The sequence below is a fragment of the Salvelinus namaycush genome, chromosome 39 (genome assembly GCF_016432855.1).
Source record: "Salvelinus namaycush isolate Seneca chromosome 39, SaNama_1.0, whole genome shotgun sequence".
Taxonomy (NCBI): domain Eukaryota; kingdom Metazoa; phylum Chordata; class Actinopteri; order Salmoniformes; family Salmonidae; genus Salvelinus; species Salvelinus namaycush.
In genome coordinates this window covers 12,542,508-12,566,260 of record NC_052345.1, presented here as the reverse complement: position 1 = coordinate 12,566,260, position 23,753 = coordinate 12,542,508, and the positions used below count along the sequence as shown (strand labels likewise).

The following is a 23,753-nucleotide window of genomic DNA, read 5'->3' as shown; positions in this document are numbered from 1 at the left end:
TTGACATATTTTAATGTTGTCTACAGATAAGACATGCTGTCTATCACCAAGCATAGCTCTGTCACAGAAAAGACCTACGGGCAACAGTGAAGTTTTAAGACGGTTGACTGGGAAGTACTGTAGCAACTCAAACTCAACACCTCTCTGTCCCCCAGGAATTCAAGCTGCAAAGACAAATGACAAACGTCACAATTCAGGATTGTAATAGTATAATTTATTTGTGAACTATTTATTTAACATAAAACTGATGTGATCCTCCATCTTCCCAACAGAGTCAATAGTGACTGGTGAGTTTGATACTGTAAAAAATTGCTCCAGGATAATACCAATGCTTTGGCTTGGTCCACTAATTATTGTGAGTGAAAACTGGCTATACTAACAAAGGTAAAATTTGTTAGACATCAGTTGAAAACTGCCCATTAGGATTTGGTACCTTATTATTATCCATGCTTGACGTACCAATGACAAGCTGTTGAAGTGCTGCCTACAATGCTTCCTTCAACTTACACTTCAGCAGTATATTCTATGTGCAAAACATGGACACGACGTGACCAGACATTCATTCAATCTTTATTGCTTAGAACTGTGCCTGAGTGGCACAGACAGGCGCTAAGTGTGATGAGTTAATTAGTGTCATGGACTAACTGGTGTGGGGTGTTGAAGTGTTTTTCTCACCCCCTACGATAAAGTGCGGCACTGCTAGGTCCATTAAAAGTATCAACTGAAAGCTACATATACTGTAGCTGTACATATACTGTAGCTTTACATATACTGTAGCTGTACATATACTGTAGCTGTACATATACTGTAGCTGTACATATACTGTAGCTGTACATATACTGTAGCTGTACATATACTGTAGCTGTACATATACTGTAGCTGTACATATACTGTAGCTGTACATATACTGTAGCTTTACATATACTGTAGCTGTACATATACTGTAGCTGTACATATACTGTAGCTGTACATATACTGTAGCTTTACATATACTGTAGCTGTACATATACTGTAGCTGTACATATACTGTAGCTGTACATATACTGTAGCTGTACATATACTGTAGCTGTACATATACTGTAGCTGTACATATACTGTAGCTTTACATATACTGTAGCTGTACATATACTGTAGCTGTACATATACTGTAGCTGTACATATACTGTAGCTGTACATATACTGTAGCTGTACATATACTGTAGCTGTACATATACTGTAGCTTTCAGGAAGAAAAATGGATGACTAACAGCTTAAAAAATGGAAAAGCTTCTCAGACTCAGACATTACATGACTGCCAGTATCTACAGCCTCTTCCCACAGTGTACCTTAATGACTCTTAAGAAGGGAAATTATACCGTAGAGACTCGACCCAATTACACGGTTCATTTCAACCCACAGTGAGAGCGAGGGTGTTTCAATCAAACGCCTACGCCGTCGTTAACGCCAGGCGAGAGCTCTGCAGATTGGAGCAGAGGGGACCTTTAGACAGTGGCCAAAGAGACTTGATGAGAGACACGATGGATGACAGAGACAAAAATAAATAAAGATAAGACGGATCGATGTGGAGGAGTGAAGGGAGAGAGGATGAGAATGGATAAGGGGGGGCCAAAGAGCTCATCACGGTTGATAAATAACATGTATGTGACATTCAGGGGTGATCTGACCAGTGCTTCTACTGTATACTGTAGTGGACAGTCTGATGATTCAAATAAATTACCTTACTGTTACAGTGACCTTACTGTTACAGTGACCTTACTGTTACAGTGACCTTACTGTTACAGTGACCTTACTGTTACAGTGCATGATCCTTCATAGAGAACTGCATAGTAATGCAATCAATCGACACCGCTTGCCTCTCTAATACAGTACAACATAGACCTACATACCAGACTGTCAATGTATCAGCATCAGTAAGTTCAATTACCTACCGGTAGCAAGAATAGATAAATCTGAGGTCATTTTTTATTCATTTAAAACACAGTAATTTCATTAGAATCATAAAACCAGACTTTAGTACTAAAAATGTCAAATTTCCATTTAAATGTACTTGAATTTATAATAATCGATCGTGTGGTCAAACTGCATATTTTTATGAGCTGAAGAATAAAGGGGGACGTGTTGCGTAGGCCAAGTTATATTGTTAGGAGGGAATCTTTCTTACTGCATGAAAGGGAGAGTTCGGTACCATTGGCATTGTAGAAAGTGCAATATCATAACCTTCATTTGCAATGTGTGAATCTATATAGCAGCCAGTTTGCAGTGCAAGCAGCACGTACAACCAGTTAAATCATTCATACTTCAATCTAGGAGGAAATCACCTATTAAAGCTCCGATGTATACTTCCAATGTTCAATGTTTTTGTCCAAATCATCTAGAGCGTGTAGACATAATAACAAAACTTATTGTCAGGACACTGTCATAACATTCCTTTAGGTGCCACCATTGGACAAACCGATCGAGGAAGATAAAGTGATGAATGCCATTCATTTACTATGATTTTAAGACACGAGTGTAGATCATGTGTGCGTGTGCATGCCTGTGTGTGTGTGTGCATGTATGTGAATGTGAATACAACATGTGCTTCCGGTGATGACCAGGTGTCCACAAACACATTGGTTTAAATCTGCATATCAGTTACTGAGGCACTTGTTAAGTCACAATCTTTTTTACAAATAAAAAATAAATAAAAACAAAACTGGAATAAGAAAATATTCATTCTGATATGACATTTTGTTTATGTTAGCAGGCGTACTTCATGTGTCACCTTTCCTAAATGTTCTCCTTGGCCCTGTGACTGGCTCTTTCACTGACGCTATACCCCTCCACAACACCGGAGGGAGCCACCTTGTATTGTATACACATGCTTGTGCTTCTGTGTGTACCTACAGGAGTATCCTTTCAGCTGAGCTCCATTGCTTTGATCAGGGTCAGATTGATTAGTGCACAAAGTCACCGTAGCAAAATGTAGTAAACGTTTTGCAATGGAAAACAAAAACAAACATTTCTTACTGGACAAATGAAGCTAGTCCCTCCCTGTTTCAGTCCATTTTCTTCTGTTTGGTGCCTAGTGAAAACAACCCTGGTGTGTGTGTGTCAGGGAGTGTGTGTGTGTCAGCTAAAAGCTGGACTCGGGGACCGCCCTCTTGCGTCCCAGTGAGTTGGTACTATAGCGAGTCTTCTGCAGGGTACCGTAGGAGGGCTTCTCGGCTGTGAGGCTGCGAGGGGGCGGAGCCACGCCATGGGACAGCCCTTTACGGTGTAAAGAGGCGGTCCTTCGCATGCTAGACTCCTCCTTGCTGGGGATGTTGGATGAGCTCTGAGAGCGTTTGATATCGGCAGCAGCGGTGCGTCTGGCTTTACCGTTGAGTAGCTCGTCTCCGAGACGATTGGCACCCCCGTTGCGGGGGGCTCCATTGGATTTCCCCTCCCCCGTCTTCGTGGCCCCTCCTGGGGCTCCACTGGACAGGGACAGCCGAGAGGTGCTAGACCCGCTGACGTCGCCAACTTTTCCAGAGTCGCACTTGCGAGAAGATGACGACTCCTTGTCCTTCTTCTTGAAGTTGCTCTTGAAGAAAGACAGCAGCCCCTCGTGGCTCTTGGAGGCCTCCTCTACCTTCTCACCTTTCCTGGTCTTTTCTCCCTCGGGTGGTACCAGATGGTCCCCTGGTGGTGGGCCCTGGAGGCCCTTGGCCCCTCTCCTCAGGGTGCCTTCCCAGTCTCTGTCCCTGAGGCTGTGGGTGCTGGAGCTGGACTGGACGCCTGCACTAGACCCCCTCCTAGACGGGGCCTCTTGGGGCTTTCCCTGGTCCTTCTCCTTACTCTTCTTGGTACTCCTCCTGGTCAGAGTGTTAGTACTACTACTACCGCCCATCCTACCCTCGTCCCTCTGGTCTCTCTGCTGCTGCTGGGACCCTTTGCTACTTCGTCTCAGACTCCCTGTCTTGTCTGTGACTGGTTTTCTCTGGCCCTCTGGCATCTGTGGAGAGTCTGGTTGTCCCATGCAGTTCAGGCTGCTTCCCACACTGGGGGAGCTGATGGCAGGACCCTTCTGCCTCTCAGAGCCCGTCATTAAATTGACTATAGACTCCTTGGTGCAGCGAGGTCTTCTTCCAGACTCTAGGTACTCCACCAGTTCCACAGGGGCAGGGGTGGGGATGGGAGCAGGGGCGGCCTCGGCTGCAGTTTTTTGGCGGTCCTTGGAGCCGAACGACCAGCGTAGCGGGAGGACCTTGTTCAGTGTCTCTTTGTTCTTAGTGGGGGTCCTCATGCTGACGCTACGACCCTGGATTCCCCGTACAAACGGCCTGGTCTCAAAACCACCTGGGGGTGAAAGAGACTTTACCATAGTGTCTCTGACATTTAAAGCTAGACCAACTTTCATTTTCAAACCCATTTTTATTAAATTGCAAATAACAAGCACAGTGATGAATATTAGCTTTTTTCCCGGCAACATTAAACAGTTGAAGTTGGAAGTTTACATACACCTCAGCCAAATACATTTAATCTCAGTTTTTCACAATTCCTGACATTTAATCCTAGTAAAAAGTCCCTGTTTTAGGTCACTTAGGATCACCACTTTATTTTAAGAATGTGAAATGTCAGAATAATAGAAGAGAGAATGATTTACTTCAGCTTTTATTCCACATTCCCAGTGGGTCAGAAGTTTACATACTCAATTAGTATTTGGTAGCATTGCCTTTAAATTATTTAACTTGGGTCAAACGTTTTGGGTTGCCTTCCACAAGCTTCCCACAATAAGTTGGGTGAATTTTGCCCCATTTCGCCTGACAGAGCTGGTGTAACTGAGGCAGGTTTGTAGGACTCCTTGTTCACACACGCTTTTTCAGTTCTGCCCACAAATTTTCTATAGGATTGAGGTCAGGGCTTTGTGACGGCCACTCTAATACCTTGACTTGTCCTTAAGCCATTTTGCCACAACTTTGGAAGTATGCTTGGGGTCAAAGTATGCTTGACCCCAATCATTGTCCATTTGGAAGACCCATTTGCGACCAAGCTTTAACTTCCTGACTGATATCTTGAGATGTTGCTTCAATATATCCACATAATTTTCCTTCCTCATGAAGCCATCTATTTTGTGAAGGGCACCAGTCCCTCCTGCAGCAAAGCACCCCCACAACATGATGCTGCCACCCCCGTGCTTCACGGTTGGGATGGTGTTCTTCGGCTTGCAAGCTTCCCCTTTTTCCTCCAAACATAACGATGGTCATTATGGCCAAACAGTTCTATTTCTGTTTCATCAGACCAGAGGACATTTCTCCAAAAAGTACAATCTTTGTCCCCATGTGCAGTTGCAAACCGTAGTCTGGCTTTTTTATGGCGGTTTTGGAGCAGTGGCCTCTTCCTTGCTGAGCAGCCTTTCAGGTTATGTCGATATAGGACTCGTTTTACTGTGGATATAGATACTTTTGTGCCTGTTTCCTCCAGCATCTTCACAAGGTCCTTTGCTGTTGTTCTGGGATTGCTTTGCACTTTTCGCACCAAAGTACGTTCATCTCTAGGAGACAGAACGCGTCTCCTTCCTGAGTGGTATGACGGCTGCGTGGTCCCATGGTGTTTATACTTGCGTACGATTGTTTGTACAGATGAACGTGGTACCTTCAGGCATATGGAAATTGCTCCCAAGGATGAACCAGACTTGTGGAGGTCTACAATTTTTTTTCTGAGGTCTTGGCTGATTTCTTTTGATTTTCCCATGATGTCAAGCAAAGAGGCACTGAATTTGAAGGTAGGCCTTGAAATACATCCACATGTACACCTCCAATTGACTAAAATGATGTCAATTAGCCTATCAGAAGCTTCTAAAGCCATGACATCATTTTCTGGAATTTCACAAGCTGTTTAAAGGCACAGTCAACTTAGTGTATGTAAACTTCTGACCCACTGGAATTGTGATACAGTGAATTATAAGTGAAATAATCTGTCTGTAAACAATTGTTGGAAAAATGACGTGTCATTCCAAAGTAGATGTCCTAACCGACTTGCCAAAACTATAGTTTGATAACAAGAAATTTGTGGAGTGGTTGAAAAACAAGTTTTAATGACTCCAACCTAAGTATATGTAAACTTCCGACTTCAACTGTATTTAGGCATGGACTGTGCATGTATAGGAAGAGATTACGTAAATGCACATCCACAGTTAGAGTAGAATATGTTCAGCTAAACATTAAAGAGGTGATGCACTCTATGCTCACGTGTGGCGTATTTTCAACATGGAATAATAATAACCATTGATTAGATGTAGCATTTTCCAGATGCTGAACGTGCTTTTAATAGGGGAGAGTGGGGTAAGTTGAGCCAAAGGGGTAAGTTGAGCCACCCTTGTTTCTAGGAAACCATACACAATAATCATTTGACCAAATATTTAGGAAAAGGTCATCCTTTTCTGGAGTCTGTGAAGGAAGAAACCACATGGAAAAAGTGGTAAGCAAGTTAGGTCCCCCCAAAAATATTTTCACAAAGTCAAATTAATGTATTGTGTATTTTTATGATTTTTATGATGATGTCTAAACCAAAGTAGATAATTTTAAGATTGTTCTATCCATCAGTCGGGGTCTCTATAAGCTTCGATATGAGGTCGTAAACCTAGCAGGAAAGTGCATCCTTGTAGCTGTGTGGGCTAATATAGTCAAAATGTTTGCCATGGGGTAAGTTGAGCAAATGTATGTGTTTTCTTCCCAGGTGTAATGCAAGGCATTATCACTGGGATATGAGGTAACAACAGGGCCTCAACAGTTTCCCGTGTGTGTCAAGAATGGTCCACCACCCAAAGTACATCCAGCCAACTTGACACAACTGTGGGAAGCATCGGAGTCAACATGGGCCAGTGTTCCTGTGGAACGCTTTCAACACCTTGTAGAGTCCATGCCACGACGAATTGAGGCTGTTCTGAGGGCAAAAGGGGGGAACTCAATATTAGGAAGGTGTTCCTAATGTTAGGTATACTCAGTGTATGTAAATATCTTTGTTAGAAAGAATAGTATATTTCCCTTGACGGAGTGATGTTGAATGTAAACACTCAACTTACCCCACTCTCCCCTACTGTAGTAACGGGGAAACTCACCACCACCACCCATCACCCTTCCACCACCAATGGAATGAAGACCTACGGTTTTCTTTTTACCTTTCTTTGGTTTACCATGCATCTCATGTTTCCCAGGCCCCTCACCTTCCTCCTCTCTGGGCGGGTCATCAAGGAAGACGGGGGACTCTGGGGAGTCGGGGACAGAGGAGGGGCAGGTGGTGGAGGAGCGGGACACCAGACTACCTCTCTTACTGTCCCCATTCAGACGGACCAGCCAGTGGTCCGACATGGAGGAACTGGTGGAGCCTACAGAGGGGAGAGAGACGTTTCTGTGACTATGGGCACTGGACCAGAAAGATACCTACACATGTCAGTTCCATTCCAGTCAATACAGAAAACACACAGAAAAACTACACAGATAATTCCTATATACTATACAGCATTTAGCAATAGAAATATCAGGTTTTGCTGGTTCAGGTAGTTGAGCATGGTGCTTGGAACACCATATATTGCAGACATGAGTGAACCCTGCAGTTATGAGTTAACCTTTAGTGGATAAAGGCTGAATGGTCTTGTTGTATCTAAGACTATCTCTGTACGGAGTACAGCTGTAATGGAATTGAACCCTGAGTGAACTCTCTCCTGTGATGTGTGTGTGTGTCCATGCCTGTGTGTGTGTGTGTGTGTGTGTGGTACACTACCCACCTTTGATTGAGCTGCTGGCGGACCAGGGGGGGATGACATTACGTCTCTGGTAGAACAGTATGTAGGCCCCCCTGGTACACACCTCCTCCTCAGGCACCAGGTCCACACTGCTGTCGTCATAGCTGTACCACTGGCCGTCCACTGAGTTCCTGCAGTACGCTGCAAAACGCACACAGGACTGTAGAGACAGGCTGCACCACAATCCTTATGTCCTGGGTATAGTAATGTAAGTTGACGTGACCACTATAGAGGAGGGCACTGTATTGTTATGCATGTTCTATGAATCATTGTTATTTGGCAGTAGGCATCTCTCTCACTAACAATATTCTCTCCTCACTTCTCGATCAACAGCCAGTCAGTATACCTCTCTCATCAACATCACGTCTCCTATATCAATGGTATATCAATGGCCAACCAGTACCTGTGTAATGTCCGCCGTGCATCCCACCATGGTGGTTACACACTGCATAGAGGTCATAGAGGAAGTCAGGAGGCAGGGCCATGTCTGGGTGACTAATATGATGACTGCTGCCTTCAGGCTGTTTCCATGTGGGGGGCCAGGGTCCCAGGTCCCCCAGGTTCCTCATGCTCTGGGACCTCTTCACCACGTGGGGGGCCATGTCCAACCCGGCCAGGGGGAAGCGCACCTGGGTGGACAGCTTGTTGCGCCGCTCGCCCACCTGATTCATAGAATTTTTCAAAAGACCAGTACTGCCATTTAATCAACTATCAAAGGTTAACACAATAAATGGCTTATTTCCATTGTGGTCCTTTAAGGAAGAATAGACAGGCAAGGGAAGAATGGCAATCCGCTACATGTGATCGGGTCCAGTTACCTGTCGGAAGCGTTTGAGGTGGAGGATGAGGATGTCGGGGAGGGTCCACAGGGACATCTTCACCATGCCCTGCTGGAACTGCTTACAGTGGGGACACTTCCATGCGTCGTCTGGGGCCAGCTGGAGAGATAAAATGCACGGTCAGTTGGGAAGTCTCAGGTAAAGTTATATTCTCCATACATTCCATTTGTCCAAAGCCATATAAAAATACACAGGGAGTGGAAATATGAGAGAGAGAGAGAGAGAGAGAGAAAAGGAGAGAGAGAGAGAGAGAGAAAAGGAGAGAGAGAGAGAGAGAGAGAGAGAGAGAGAGAGAGAGAGAGAGAGAGAGAGAGAGAGAGAGAGAGAGAGAGAGAGAGAGAGAGAGAGAGAGAGAGAGAGAGAGAGAGAGAGAGAGAGAGAGAGAGAGAAAAAAGGGGGGAGAGAGAGAGAGAGAAAAAGTAGAGAGAGAGAGAGAGAGAGAAAAGTAGAGAGAGAGAGAGAGAGAGAAAAGTAGAGAGAGAGAGAGAGAGAGAGAGATAAATCAACATATGAATCAACTAATGCAATATTAAAGCTGCAATATGTACTGTAACTTTTTGGTCGACTCGACCCAATTCACATAGACATGTGTGTTATAGGTCTGTCATTCTCAATGAAAGGAGGTACAATTTCTGCATAGTGAATCTTTAATGTTCAGTACCCCAGGGGTAGGTTAAGACCAGTTGCATTGGACAGTATTGTGTATTCCATGTTACCTGTTCCTCTTTGGTGTAGAGCTGAAAGCACTCGTCCAGGGTACAGCTGTGCTGCTGCAGGTGCTGCTGCTGCTGGACTCTCACACTCTCTGAGTCCTTCACCACCTCTTCCTGGATGTTACCAAACAGACTAACACGTACAGACACAGAAAGTTGGGGGTATGAGTGTGTGTGTTTGAGAGAGAGAGAGATAAAGACATAGTGAATCCTTCTATACAATAAATAATGAATGTGTGTGTGTGTGTGTGTGTGTTTCTGAGTCAATTGATGTGGTGTGTGTACATGTGTATGTCCAGTGCTCACCATTCTTTGATCTTGTGTTCCCACTCAATCACCAGCTTCACGTGGGGAGGTCCTCCAGGGCCACATAACTTCAGGGCTCTGAAAAAAATGATATTACATAATGAATACACACTATCTTCTGGGTACAATGTCTACCAGACTACCACTGGGTACAATGTCTACCAGACTACCACTGGATACAATATATACCAGACTACCACTGGGTACAATGTCTCCCAGACTACCACTGGGTACAATGTCTACCAGACTACCACTGGGTACAATGTCTACCAGACTACAATGTCTACCAGACTACCACTGGGTACAATGTCTCCCAGACTACCACCGGATACAATGTCTACCAGACTACAATGTCTACCTAACTACCACTGGATACAATGTCTACCTAACTACCACTGGATACAATGTCTACCTGACTACCACTGGATACAATATCTACCAGACTACCACTGGATACAATGTCTACCAGACTACCACTGGATACAATGTCCACCTGACTACCACTGGATACAATGTCTACCAGACTACCACTGGGTACAATGTCTACCTGACTACCACTGGATACAATGTCTAACAGACTACCACTGGATACAATGTTTACCAGACTACCACTGGGTACAATGTCTACCAGACTACCACTGGGTACAATGTCTACCTGACTACCACTGGATACAATGTCTACCAGACTACCACCGGATACAATGTCTACCAGACTACCACTGGGTACAATGTCTACCAGACTACCACTGGGTACAATGTCTACCTGACTACCACTGGATACAATGTCTAACAGACTACCACTGGATACAATGTCTACCAGACTACCACTGGGTACAATGTCTACCAGACTACCACTGGATACAATGTCTACCAGACTACCACTGGGTACAATGTCTACCAGACTACCACTGGGTACAATGTCTACCAGACTACCACTGGGTACAATGTCTACCAGACTACCACTGGGTACAATGTCTACCAGACTACCACTGGATACAATGTCTCCCAGACTACCACTGGATACAATGTCTACCAGACTACCACTGGGTACAATGTCTACCTGACTACCACTGGGTACAATGTCTACCAGACTACCACTGGGTACAATGTCTACCAGACTACCACTGGGTACAATGTCTACCAGACTACCACTGGATACAATGTCTCCCAGACTACCACTGGATACAATGTCTACCAGACTACCACTGGGTACAATGTCTACCAGACTACCACTGGGTACAATGTCTACCTGACTACCACTGGATACAATGTCTACCAGACTACCACTGGGTACAATGTCTACCAGACTACCACTGGGTACAATGTCTACCAGACTACCACTGGGTACAATGTCTACCAGACTACCACTGGGTACAATGTCTAACAGACTACCACTGGGTACAATGTCCACCTGACTACCACTGGGTACAATGTCCACCTGACTACCACTGGATACAATGTCTACCAGACTACCACTGGGTACAATGTCTACCAGACTACCACTGGGTACAATGTCTACCAGACTACCACTGGGTACAATGTCTACCTGACTACCACTGGATACAATGTCTACCAGACTACCACTGGATACAATGTCTACCAGACTACCACTGGATACAATGTCTACCAGACTACCACTGGGTACAATGTCTACCAGACTACCACTGGGTACAATGTCTACCAGACTACCACTGGGTACAATGTCTACCAGACTACCACTGGATACAATGTCTACCAGACTACCACTGGGTACAATGTCTACCAGACTACCACTGGGTACAATGTCTACCAGACTACCACTGGGTACAATGTCTACCAGACTACCACTGGGTACAATGTCTACCAGACTACCACTGGATACAATGTCTCCCAGACTACCACTGGATACAATGTCTACCAGACTACCACTGGGTACAATGTCTACCTGACTACCACTGGGTACAATGTCTACCAGACTACCACTGGGTACAATGTCTACCAGACTACCACTGGGTACAATGTCTACCAGACTACCACTGGATACAATGTCTCCCAGACTACCACTGGATACAATGTCTACCAGACTACCACTGGGTACAATGTCTACCAGACTACCACTGGGTACAATGTCTACCTGACTACCACTGGATACAATGTCTACCAGACTACCACTGGGTACAATGTCTACCAGACTACCACTGGGTACAATGTCTACCAGACTACCACTGGGTACAATGTCTACCAGACTACCACTGGGATAGAGCTAGCCTTAGGTATCCCATACAGTCAGTTTTTCAAATAGACAAAGGTTTGAGTCTCACTACTGTTTTAAAATGCCATTACGATGGGAGTTGTATTATATGTGGTATTAAACTGCATTTATTGAAGTCCATCTGTAACTTACACTGTAATACACATCAGTATTCTGTAGCATGATTTAGTAATCCCAGTTTGTAAGCACAGTCATCAAGCCTTCGGAATCCAAAAGTGTCAGATATTGTTTTGAGACGCCATCAGGTCCATGCTAACCTTTCCCTATTAGTTATAGTGTATGTGTGTGTGTGTGTGTGTGTGTGTGTGTGTGTGTGTGTGTGTGTGTGTGTGTGGGGATGTAAACAAACATCCGTATTCTGTATTCTAAGTCAAGTCATTGTTTGATCTGAGACTTCAAGCATGGTAAAATGTTCCTGACTCAAACGTACAGCTAATCTTTGTAAGTGAGTCTGATTGATGATAAGAAGTGCTGACACAGTGAAATACAATGGGCACCGGTTAGTGGGCACAGTGGGAAGCTCTGAAATGCACCACTAGGTGTCAGGCTTCCATAAGGTATTGACGCCAAGAGTAAAATCAAACCATCTTGATCACAGTGTTGATTACTAAAACAGCACGAAATGAAAGTGACTGAAAATAAATAGATTTAATGAAAGAGACTGCTTTCTGTTGTAACTGTAAACTGAGTGCTTTTTGACTTTTCTTGGTGACTTTCAACTGCTGCCGAGCAGCTGCCACAATAGACACTATACTGTCGTGTGACAAGGATCATTCGTCTCCCTTTTGGTCTCACTGACACAAAGGGGTGCTATAAAAGGCAACCTTCAATATCTCTCTCTTCAACAATCCCTCTCCAGGAAACAGGAAGTTCTGAGGTAGAAACACCGACGGAGAAATCCATCTGGGGAATCAACTTGGTGTCTGAAGCACTGCTGTCAGAAAAACAGTTGTGAGAGGATTCATTTGGTGTGTGAGCGTGTGTTTGTTTGTGTCCTTGAAAGTGTACGTTGTAAAGGTAAGTTAGTCCTCGGTTGTGTGACGGTGTGTGCTGCTGTCTGCCTTGGACCCAACCGAAGGTCACAGTCCCAGCCAGACAAACAGTGATGAGTGATGAATACACACTGAGATAGATCTAACACCTCCTCTACCAGCAGGACACTGGGACATAAAGAACACTGCTTCAATAGTGGATGTCGTCTGACTTCGCTCTCTCTCTCTCTGTGTGTGTGTGTGTGTGTGTGTGTGTGTGTGTGTGTGTGTGTGTGTGTGTGTGTGTGTGTGTGTGTGTGTGTGTGTGTGTGTGTGTGTGTGTGTGTGTGTGTGTGTGTGTGTGTGTGTGTGTGTTCATGGACCAGGGAGATTGCTTTGGTTTGAAGTCAAAGTAGAGACATCCATCCAGGTCCCAAGAACGTGAATAGAATTGCCTTCATAAACTGGCCACTAGGGGGAACGGTGAGTGCTATTACTTTTAAGTAGGCTGTTGGCTTGCTAGGGCGTTGTGGACAGGGATGGTGGATGTTGAGCTCTGGCGCTGAGGGTTGCGTGTAAAAATTGGTTATAAGCCTTTCCTAAACTTTAACCCTTAACTTAACTGAGAAGTGAAACCCCCAGCCCGACGCAAGTGTTTGTAATTGAACTTATGGGGAGTTAGGTAACAGTGTCTCAACTTAAAACATCAAAAACCAAAATTTTTCCGATGACTTTACACACATTTGGAAAAACATGGACAAACCTCAAATTTCAAAGTGAATCTGATAACTTGTTAGCATGGACTGGCGTGTGCACACATACTGTATGAGCAAACATGGCTGAATCTGTAAAGGATGTTTTTTGTGTGTGTGTGTGTGTGTGTGTGTGTGTGTGTGTGTGTGTGTGTGTGTGTGTGTGTGTGTGTGTGCGTGCGTGCAATCATGTCTGGATGCATGTGTATTGTGTTCATCAATATCAGCTCAGAATTAACAGCCAGCTTCGCTCCACAGACGACCGCAGCCCCATTAATTCCTCCCACGTTCACGCATTATTCCAACCCGCCTTCAAATCCACGCAGAAACAATTGCAATTAAGGAAGAGAGGCTGCTTGTCAAAATGCATCTGACTGTGTAATTCAGAGTCTGCCACGGTCTGAACCCAACGTCTTAAATGCCTGCTTATGACTTTACTAACTGGGGGGCAAAGAGCAGGCACTTAGGCACTATAGCAGAGCTGCTTATAGGATTTGTTTTTGTCTCTCTGTCATGGAAGAGATTAAAATAGAGTTACAGAAATGGGGAGAGAGACAGAGTATGATGTCACTGTTATTCTTTTGACTGGATAAAAATGCTAATCCTACAATATCAAGGAAGATAACCTCGCCCCCCCCGACTGTATTTTCAGTACAGGATGACCGTGTCAAGACGCACTTGTGTCAACATTCTCTACATTGGATCTTTGTCATGTACTCTGACATGGAATTCAGCCTCAATACACTCAGACCAACAATGCACTTTGATTCAAAGCACTATTGGGGTTCCAATGGCTCTTTCATCCACATGTATACTTGTCACACACACACACGCTCCTTCAAAGGCCATGCCTGTGTCTCATCCCTTGTCCGTCACACGCCATTCTAATTCCCTTGAGAACAGTCCTACTTCTCAAACCTCCCCCTCCTCTTCACCTTTCCCTGCAGATCAATACCACTTCATTTTATAATACCAGACCTCCTAATACCCTGAAGGAGCGGTTGAGATTATCACCAGGGGAAAGAGCGAGAGAGAGAGAGAGAGAGAGAGAGAGAGAGAGACGTACACATGCATGCACACACTCCCAGAGAGGGTGGTGGGTGGTAGGAAGCCTGTCGAGCCCTTTCTCGGTGCCCTTGACCTTTCCTCGTGCCCTTTTCCAGTGCCCAAGGGCCTCATCTTTGACCTTCAGAGGATCACTCATTCATGGGAGAGCGAAGCTCAGACCCCTTGAAGAGTGGCTGATGACGATACCATGTCCCCCTGCTGTACAGAGCTGTCCACCTACTCAGTCCTCAGCCAACCAGCTACTTGTCAGTCAGCTGCTATTCTCTCTGTCTCTCTCTCCTCCTGTCTGTATACTTGATCTGAGGAGAAAGTCTCCTGTCTCCCTGTCTGTCTGTGTTTGTGGCTCACCTTCCCCTCTGCCTCTAGCAGAATACCTACCTGACCATACAAATCCCCAATGTGGTTCTTTCCTAAAGACTCCTTCTCTTTAATCGAATCTTGTTCATACTTGAAATTGTTGCCTCAGGCTATGTACTGTTTCTAAAGAACATCATGTTCGACATTGGCCGGGGAAAATTCGATGAAATAACTTCCATATGACATGTTTGTAAAGCCAACGCTGTACAGAGGTCAATACACCAAGTCTCCTTGCATGCCCGTTTATGAAAAATGAGTTGGTGCAATTACATTGTAAGAGGAATATAGTAATACAGTGTTATGATGAAAACACACGTTTTGAAATATAAAGACCAGACAGGACGGCTCCTCTCTAGCTTAAGGGAAGAACACAATTGAAATAATAACGGTACCATGTTTTCGTTTATAACCGCATTGTAATTCAAGGACCTTGGGAACTGAATAGCCATGCTCTTGAGTGAGATGAATTGCCAGAACAAAGGATAACGGATAGTCAGATAGGATACCACTTATTCATTCTGGTCAATTCAGTATACTGAAGGGACAACTCAAAGATGTTCCAAATCGAGACGGTTTTCTGATCAATCTATGCATCTCTGTATATAACGGATATACGGTTTAACATTCGATGACACATCTTCTCTTGCAAACGCTGATGAGAGAGGGTCACACAGACGACCCCTCTTCTCCGAACTCACCCACCCCAAGACAAGTTTACTTTTACCGAGCGTCTGACCCCATGTCCCACCTCCTCAATAGAACTACTGCACTATACTGTCACATCGCAACAACAGCACAGCTTTAGATGGAGCTCCCTGTGGCTCCTACGACAGTTGAACCCACTCTACAGGAGGGAGAATAAAGGCTCTTGTCTTATCTTCACTGCTTCCTCTACCTTTTTACAGTAAGACCCTCATGGCTCATTGGCTTCTCAAAGGCACTGTTTGCACAGAATAGGCAAGTGTTCAGAGATACCATGATTTACCATTTTATGTCTGACAGTGGCTGTTCAGTAGACTGGAAAAGTTACTCAATGACAGGCATTTTAGTGGGCTTTATGTACGAACAGTACCTTAGTTCAGGTATTTTAGACTGACTGACAGAGATAGAGAGAGAGAAAGAGTGAGAGAAAGAGTGAGAGAAAGAGTGAGAGAAAGAGAGCGAGAGAAAGAGAGAGCGATACAGAGTGTGAGTACGAGAGAGAGAGAGAGAGAGAGGGAGAAAGAGAGAGGGAGAAAGAGAGTGTGAGTGTGTGAGAGAGAAAGAGAGAGAGAGAGAAAGAGCGAGAGAGAGATGGATAATGCAGGCGCTGGTGGTCTTACCTGTCCACGGCAGGGTGGAAGAGAGGGCGTCCATCTTGTGGGGACAGGTAGCTGTAGGAGGCTGACCCTCCCACCACTCTGATCTTGAACAGCGACCCTGCATTCTGCAGGGAAACACAGACATTCAACGAGATAAGTGAGATACGGGATAAGACGAGAAGAGGTAAGATAAGACGCCATGAGATAAGACGAGACGAGGTAAGACGACACGAGACGAGATATCGTACATTTGCAGTGAAACTGGCTATGAATCTGAAAGCTGCTTGGTCACCACAATAGAGGTGGTCGGAAATGTTCAAACTGTGTCTATCATACAAGTGATTTCTTTGGCTAAAATAAAAATGGATCACAAACGGACATCGGTTCCACTCATAACAACAGCATTGTTAGCGGTGTCTCTGGCTCCACAGCTCCACCCTTGACTGAACCAAGGTGCATTAGGAGATGAATTAGACAAGAGGGGCTAAGTTATTAGAAGGTAGAGAGGAGAATCACGTTGCAAATTAAACCTAATGGTCTCATTTGGAATGAAGGCCGCTGGAGAATAGAGCCGCAGCCAAGCATACAGAGAAATAAATGAGTAATTCTGCGTCCCAAACGGCAACCTATTCCCTACACAGGGCACTACTAGAGCCATAGGGCTCTGGTCAAAAGTAGTTCACTGTGTAGGGAATAGGGTGTCATTTGGGATGCAACCTAGTTAATAAGACCGTAACCACCAAATGAAAACGGCAAAGAAGTATTTTGTTTGGGGGAGTGGACCATACATATGCGGTTGTGAGGTTACCTTTCGTGAGACCATAATGAACAACTCTGCGTTGATGAGCAATTAGGCTGAGTTTATAAGTGAGTTTGAGGAAGTTTGAGGGAAGTTTGGAACTCGAGGGAACTTCTTTGGATGAGGGAGAGTGGAGTGAAAGTGAGTGGAGGTGTGTGTGTGTGTGTGTGCGCATGTTGAAGAATAGATAAACACCTGTTAATTTAATGCCTGTGAAGATTTCATGTCATACCACTGTCTTTCTGGAGGATATCTGTAATACGTTTCATCTGTCTGGATTAGGGACAAATCAAGCGGGATTAAATATTAAACCGACAAAGCCTTGAGGAGAGAATATCCTTATCTTCCTTTTCAGCAAATGTTTGTGTATTTGTTGGGTACAGACACAAATGATCAAAAAACACAGCTCGCGAGAACAACAAACTGTATGGTGCAGAAAATACACCAAGCCTGGATGACTTTAAGATCCTGAAGGCCATAAAGATCATCAAGGACAACAACCACCGAGCCACTGCCTGTTCACCCCGCTATCATCCAGAAGGCAAGGTCAGTACAGGTGCATCAAAGCAGGGACCGAGAGACTGAAAAACAGCTTCTATCTCAAGGCCATCAGACTGTTAAACAGCCACCACTAACATTTAGTGGCCGCTGCCAACATACTGACTCAACTCCAGCCACTTTAATAATGGGAATTGATGGAAATTATGTAAAAATGTATCACTAGCCACTTTAAACAATGCCACTTAATATAATGTTTACATACCCTACATTACTCATCTCATATGTATATGTATATACTGTACTCTATATCATCTACTGCATCTTGCCATCTTTATGTAATACATGTATCACTAGCCACTTTAAACTATGCCACTTTATGTTTACATACCCTACATTACTCATCTCATATGTATAGACTGTACACTATACCATCTACTGCATCTTGCCTATGCCGTTCTGTACCATCACTCATTCATATATCTTTATGTACATATTCTTTATCCCTTTACACTTGTGTGTATAAGGTAGTAGTTGTGGAATTGTTAGGTTAGATTACTTGTTGGTTATTACTGCATTGTCGGAACTAGAAGCACAAGCATTTCGCTACACTCGCATTAACATCTGCTAACCATGTGTATGTGACAAATAACATTTCAAAATCACAGGTATGTGTCTAAAATGACACCCTATTCCCTATATAGTGCACTACTTCTGAACTACTTCTATATAGTGCACAACACACATAGGATCTTTTTCAAAGAGACACATCCTCTCTGAGCCTCAAAGTAATATGTCTTGTACATTCTGATCTGTCTTGTAGATTTGATCTAACAGTTATCGGCATACTGCAATCAAATCAGATTGCATTTGTCACATGCGCTGAACACAACAGGTGTAGATCATACAGTGAAATGCTTACTTACGAGCCCCTAACCAACAATGCAGTTTCCCCAAAAAATATGAATAAGAAATAAAAGTAACAAGTAATTAAAGAGCAGCAGTAATATAACAATAGCGAGACTATATACAGGGTGTACCGATACAGAATCAATGTGCGGTGGCATCGGTTAGTCGAGGTAATTGAGGTAATATGTACATGTAAGTAGTTATTAAAGTGACAATGCATAGATAATAACAGAGAGTAGGGGGGAGGGGCAATGCAAATAGTCTGGGTAGCCATTTGATTAGATGTTCAGAAGTCTTATGGCTTGGGGGTAGAAGCTGTTTAGAAGCCTCTTGGACCTAGATTTGGCACTCCGGTACCACTTGCCGTGTGGTAGCAGAGAGAACAGTTTATGACTAGGCCTTCCTCTGACAACGCCTGGTATAGAGGTCCTGGGTGGCACGAAGCTTGGCCTTAGTGATGTACTGGGCCGTACGCACTACCGTCTGTAGTGCCTTGCGGTCGGAGGCCGAGCAGTTGCCATACCAGGCAGTGATGCAACCAGTCAGGATGCTCTCAATGGTGCAGCTGTAGAACATTTTGAGGATCTGAGGTCCCATGCCAAATCTTTTCAGTCTCCTGAGGGGGAATAGGTTTTGTCGTGCCCTCTTCACAACTGTCTTGGTGTGCTTGGACCATGTTAGTTTGTTGGTGATGTGGACACCAAGGAACTTGAAGCTCTCAACCTGCTCCACTACAGCCCCGTCGATGAGAATGGGGGCGTACTCTGTCCTCTTTTTCCTGTAGTCCACAATCATCTCCTTTGTCTAAAGTTGACACAATGCTGAAATGACTCATATGTAGGTGGGTACTAAAGCTTTTATGTAATGTGGGATCTAACGAGTGCAAGAGTGTGGCGAGGAACTTACCAAACCATAACAGACACTTCTCCTCACATGTACTTATTTCACTGGTGTATTGCCTGTAAATTACGAATCTTTAAAGCAATCTCTTCCTTCCTCTTTCCTGCTAGAGGGCAGTTCTGGTGGTGATACAGGGTAGTGCTCAAAACAGTGCCTTCAGAAAGTATTCACACACCTTTCATTTTTCCAAATGTTGTTGTGTTACAGCCTGAATTTAAAATGGATTAAATTGAGATGGTTTGTTATTGATCTAAAAACAATACCCCATAACGTCAACGTGGAATTTTGGTTGTAGAAAATGCTATATATATTTATAAAAAAATTCAAGCTGAAATGTCTCGAGTCAATAAGTATTCAACCCCTTTGTTATGTCAAGCCTAAATAAGTTCAGGAGTAACAATGTGCATAACAAATCGCATAATAAGTTGCATAAATTAAATTGAATTAACATGATTAAATAGACAATTACACACAATACCCCATAATGTCAAAGTGAAATTATTTTTGGGGCAAATCCAACACAACACAGATTTTATAGTGGTGGCTGCATCATGTTATGGGTATGCTTGTAATCTTTAAGGACTGGGGAGTTTTTCTGAATAAAAAGAAATGGAATGGAGCTAAGCACAGGCAACATCCTAGAGGAAAACCTGGTTTAGTCTGCTTTTCACCAGACACTGGGAGATTAATTCCCCGTTCAGAAGGACAATAACCTAAAACACAAGGCCCAATCTACACTGGAGTTGCTTACCAAGAAGACAGTGAATGTTCCTGAGTGGCCAAGTTACAGTTTTGACTTAAATAGCCTTGAAAATCTATGGCAAGACCTGAAAATGGCTGTCTGGGAATGATCAACAACCAATTTGACAGAGCTTAATGGACAAATGTTGTACAATTTTGAAAAGAATAATGGACAAATGTTGTACAATCCAGGTGTGGAAAGCTTTTAGATTCACAGCTGTAATCGCTGCCAAAGGTGCTTCTACAAAGTATTGACTCAGGGGTGTGACAATTTATGTAAATTATATATTTCTGTATTTTATTTTCAATACAACATTTTTTTCTTCTAAAAAACGTTCACTTTTTCATTATGGGGTATTGTCTGTAGATCAATTTAACCCATTTTGAATTCAGGCTGTAATACAACAAAAATGTGTCAAGGGGTATGAATACTTTCTGAAAGCACTGTATGTTGTTGAGAAACCTACAGGCGGCGCCATAACATTTTATGAATTTCCTCTACCACAAAACAAATATGAATGACATAAGAAAGCCAGACAAACTACACTTTGAATGGAAAAATCCCCCAGAGAGTCAAACAAACACCTCAAATACAAGTAAATACCAAACAATAATTCTGTCCTGAAACTTAACTATGAATTCAGTCTGCATACAGCTTTGCTATGAATGAGAAGTAAAGGGAAACAGACAGTGCAGTTGATGGTCACACAGCTTGACAGAGTTAACTTGACAAGGAGCTTGTTGCCGTGGAGATACAGATCAGTGTGTCAACAGTAGGTGTAAAGAAATAGTTCCTTCTCTGTGGGAGTAGGACCTTGTCTGGGGCTTATCAGCCTTAGAACTACCTGAGACTTTGAGCCCAGGGCTGTTTGCTCTGGATAAGGCCTCCTTGTCAAACACTGCACTATCACCATGGTGTCTCCCATAGCGACAGGGCAGCCCGCCTTAGGAGCTGAGGATAGTTGTGTATAAAAAGGAAGGGTCAAGGTGAAGTGAGGGGGTCATTGTGGCAGTGTTGAACTCCCTTGTCTATAGCAGTGGTCACCGACTGGTCGATCTCCAAGGCATTCCTAGTCGATCGCCCACCATTTATGTAAAAAACCCAACGATAAAGCCTTACGTTAATATTTTTTTAATTCGTCTCACGCTGTTGGCGATAGGTGCACCCGATTCAGCTGCCCTGCACGCCGGGTAGGCAACATGTTCCCATTTTGAACCATTTCATATGTCTGGAGGTACAAACTCTGCCTTCCCGGCGGGCCCGGTTGGAGCAAATCAAGTGCACTATAGGCCTACCGCTGGCCAATCGGATGTCTGCAGTAACATAGAAGGCGTAAAAGAAAGCAACAGCAAAGTTGAGGTTTAAAACCATGACTAGAGAGAGACTGTCAATGAGTACAGCAAACAGCTGCTGTTTTTAAACGTTTAAAACCATGACTAGAGAGAGACTGTCAATGAGTACAGCAAACAGCTGCTGTTTTTAAATGTTTAAAACCATGACTAGAGAGAGACTGTCAATGAATACAGCAAACAGCTGCTGTTTTTATGACTGGGTTCATGTTGAAGTTTTTACTCAGCACTGTCAACACTTTGATAAGCCATGAAATGTGCATTCTCCCTACTTCCACTAGCGCTACAACCAGCACTGCAGCTGCAATGAATGAGTAGCAAAGTGTATCCGTAGGCTTGCGTTGTTGTTATTAGCGGCTTGTATCTCTTTTAATAGCGAGGAATATTTCACTTTCTCTGTGCATTAGATAGAACTAATGCGGTCCGAGGCAACATTCGCCATCAGCTGGAAGACGGTGTCCCTTTTTGGTCAGTGTCAGCGGAGGAAAGGGAGAGCGGAGGGACGTTGAGAGGTTGGACCCTCAGTCTGCTGCTCTCTCCCTCCGCTGAGACTGACCATCAGATGCAGGCTCCATCAGCCCAGTAAAATAAGAAAAAGCGAATTATATAAACGTACGCTCACTCAGCTGTGCCTCACAAGTAATACAAAAACGGATCTATTACTGGTGTGATCATATAGCCTACCTCAAATGTTGAAATAGGAAATAAAAATGGTCTGAGAAGAACAACAATGCATTGGCAAGGGCAATATACAGAGATAATGTTTTGGGCCTATAGCCTACTGCACAAACCTCACTACTACAGTACCGTTTTTAACAGGTTAATGTGACATAGGCTTACGTTTTAAAGTCACGTCCCCAACAAAATGTAACGGTAGATCTCGGGTTCCATTTTGACTCAGAAAGTGATCTCGACCCAAAGAAGGTTGGTGACCACTGGTCTACAAAATAAATAATGCATGTGTACCAAACCATGGTTTCTGCTTAATGTGTGTCTAGAGTAGCCCTACAGTGTATAGTGGATGCAAGATGGTCAGGGAAAGGGGCTCATTGCTTACAGTACTTATGTCTATAGTGGATCCACTGTGACAAACTGAGGACATACCGGTCTACGTAACAGCGGTCTTGTCTTTAGTCACTCCCTGTATCCTGGATCAAATCTGTGTGTTATCAGGGCAGAAGCCACAGTGTGATGTATGTATGCTGACCCCACTCTGCTCAGTGCATCTAGAGTTAATTGCTATGGTGAGAGAACAATGGGGCTGTCCGGGCCACTACATTATCTATGGTGAGAGAACAATGGGGCTGTCCGGGCCGCTACATTATCTATGGTGAAAGAACAATGGGGCTGTCCTGGCCGCTACATTATCTATGGTGAGAGAACAATGGGGCTGTCCTGGCCGCTACATTATCTATGGTGAGAGAACAATGGGGCTGTCCTGGCCGCTACATTATCTGCTGTGCCACTGCTCCTTGTGTCTCGGGCAGAGTCTAAACTGACTGGGTGGAAATGGACGGTCCTGAGACAGTCCCTACGGCCACTCCGGTTAATTGTAACGCCTCCCGTTTGTAATTAAAGCCAATTCCCTCTCACGATGGGGTTATTTTATCCAGGAAGTTGTTGAGGACTCAAGAGCACACACATGCACACACACGGTGGCTTGTGTCTGAAGAGTGTCTGCATATGTCATTATGTGTGTGTGTGCGTACTCCCGGATGTGTGTGTGTGTGTATGAGAGAGTCACTAGATCATGAGGATCTCCACCACTCTCCATTAAGTGCATATTAGTAGGCTGAATGTTATTTCTGGTAGTAGCACTAGGTAGAAATGTACTACTGTTTCAGGTAGTAAAGAGTAGGAACCAGTAGTAGTAAATGAATGGTAGTGACCGGTGGTGCCAGTGTTAACTAACCTGAGCCTGTGATCCATTCAGCATCAGGTAATAGAGCTTGCTGAGGATACTCTGCTGGAGCTGATCCCAGGACAGGGTACGCTCCTCTCTCATGAGGAAGGGAGGGCCGAACCTGGAGGGGGAGAAGGAGTGAAGGAGAGGGAGAGAGAGAGAGAGGGAGAGAGAGAAGGATGGAGAGAGGGAGAAGGAGGAGGGGAGAGAGAGAGGGAGATGGAGGGAGGAGAGGGACAGAGAGGAGTGAAGGAGGAGTGCAGGAGAGGAAGATGGAGTAGGGGAGAGGGAGAGAGGAAGAAGAGGTAGAGAGATGAGAGAGAGGGAGGA

At 44.2% G+C, this 23,753-nt stretch overlaps 1 protein-coding gene across 1 annotated transcript in view; it reads right to left on the bottom strand.

Annotated features, from left to right (window-relative positions):
* Window positions 1-1,136: 1,136 nt before the first annotated feature.
* Window positions 1,137-23,753, bottom strand: part of LOC120032811 (ubiquitin carboxyl-terminal hydrolase 43-like) — a 134,859-nt gene continuing 112,242 nt past the window's right edge. The window contains exons 8-16 of the mRNA XM_038978994.1: window positions 23,433-23,544; window positions 16,345-16,448; window positions 9,624-9,701; window positions 9,321-9,450; window positions 8,584-8,703; window positions 8,169-8,427; window positions 7,748-7,906; window positions 7,142-7,348; window positions 1,137-4,320 (exon numbers count right to left, since the gene is read on the bottom strand). Coding sequence (XP_038834922.1) covers window positions 3,116-4,320; window positions 7,142-7,348; window positions 7,748-7,906; window positions 8,169-8,427; window positions 8,584-8,703; window positions 9,321-9,450; window positions 9,624-9,701; window positions 16,345-16,448; window positions 23,433-23,544 — 2,374 coding nt within the window. The 3' untranslated portion in view covers window positions 1,137-3,115. The remainder of the gene's footprint in view (window positions 4,321-7,141; window positions 7,349-7,747; window positions 7,907-8,168; window positions 8,428-8,583; window positions 8,704-9,320; window positions 9,451-9,623; window positions 9,702-16,344; window positions 16,449-23,432; window positions 23,545-23,753) is intronic.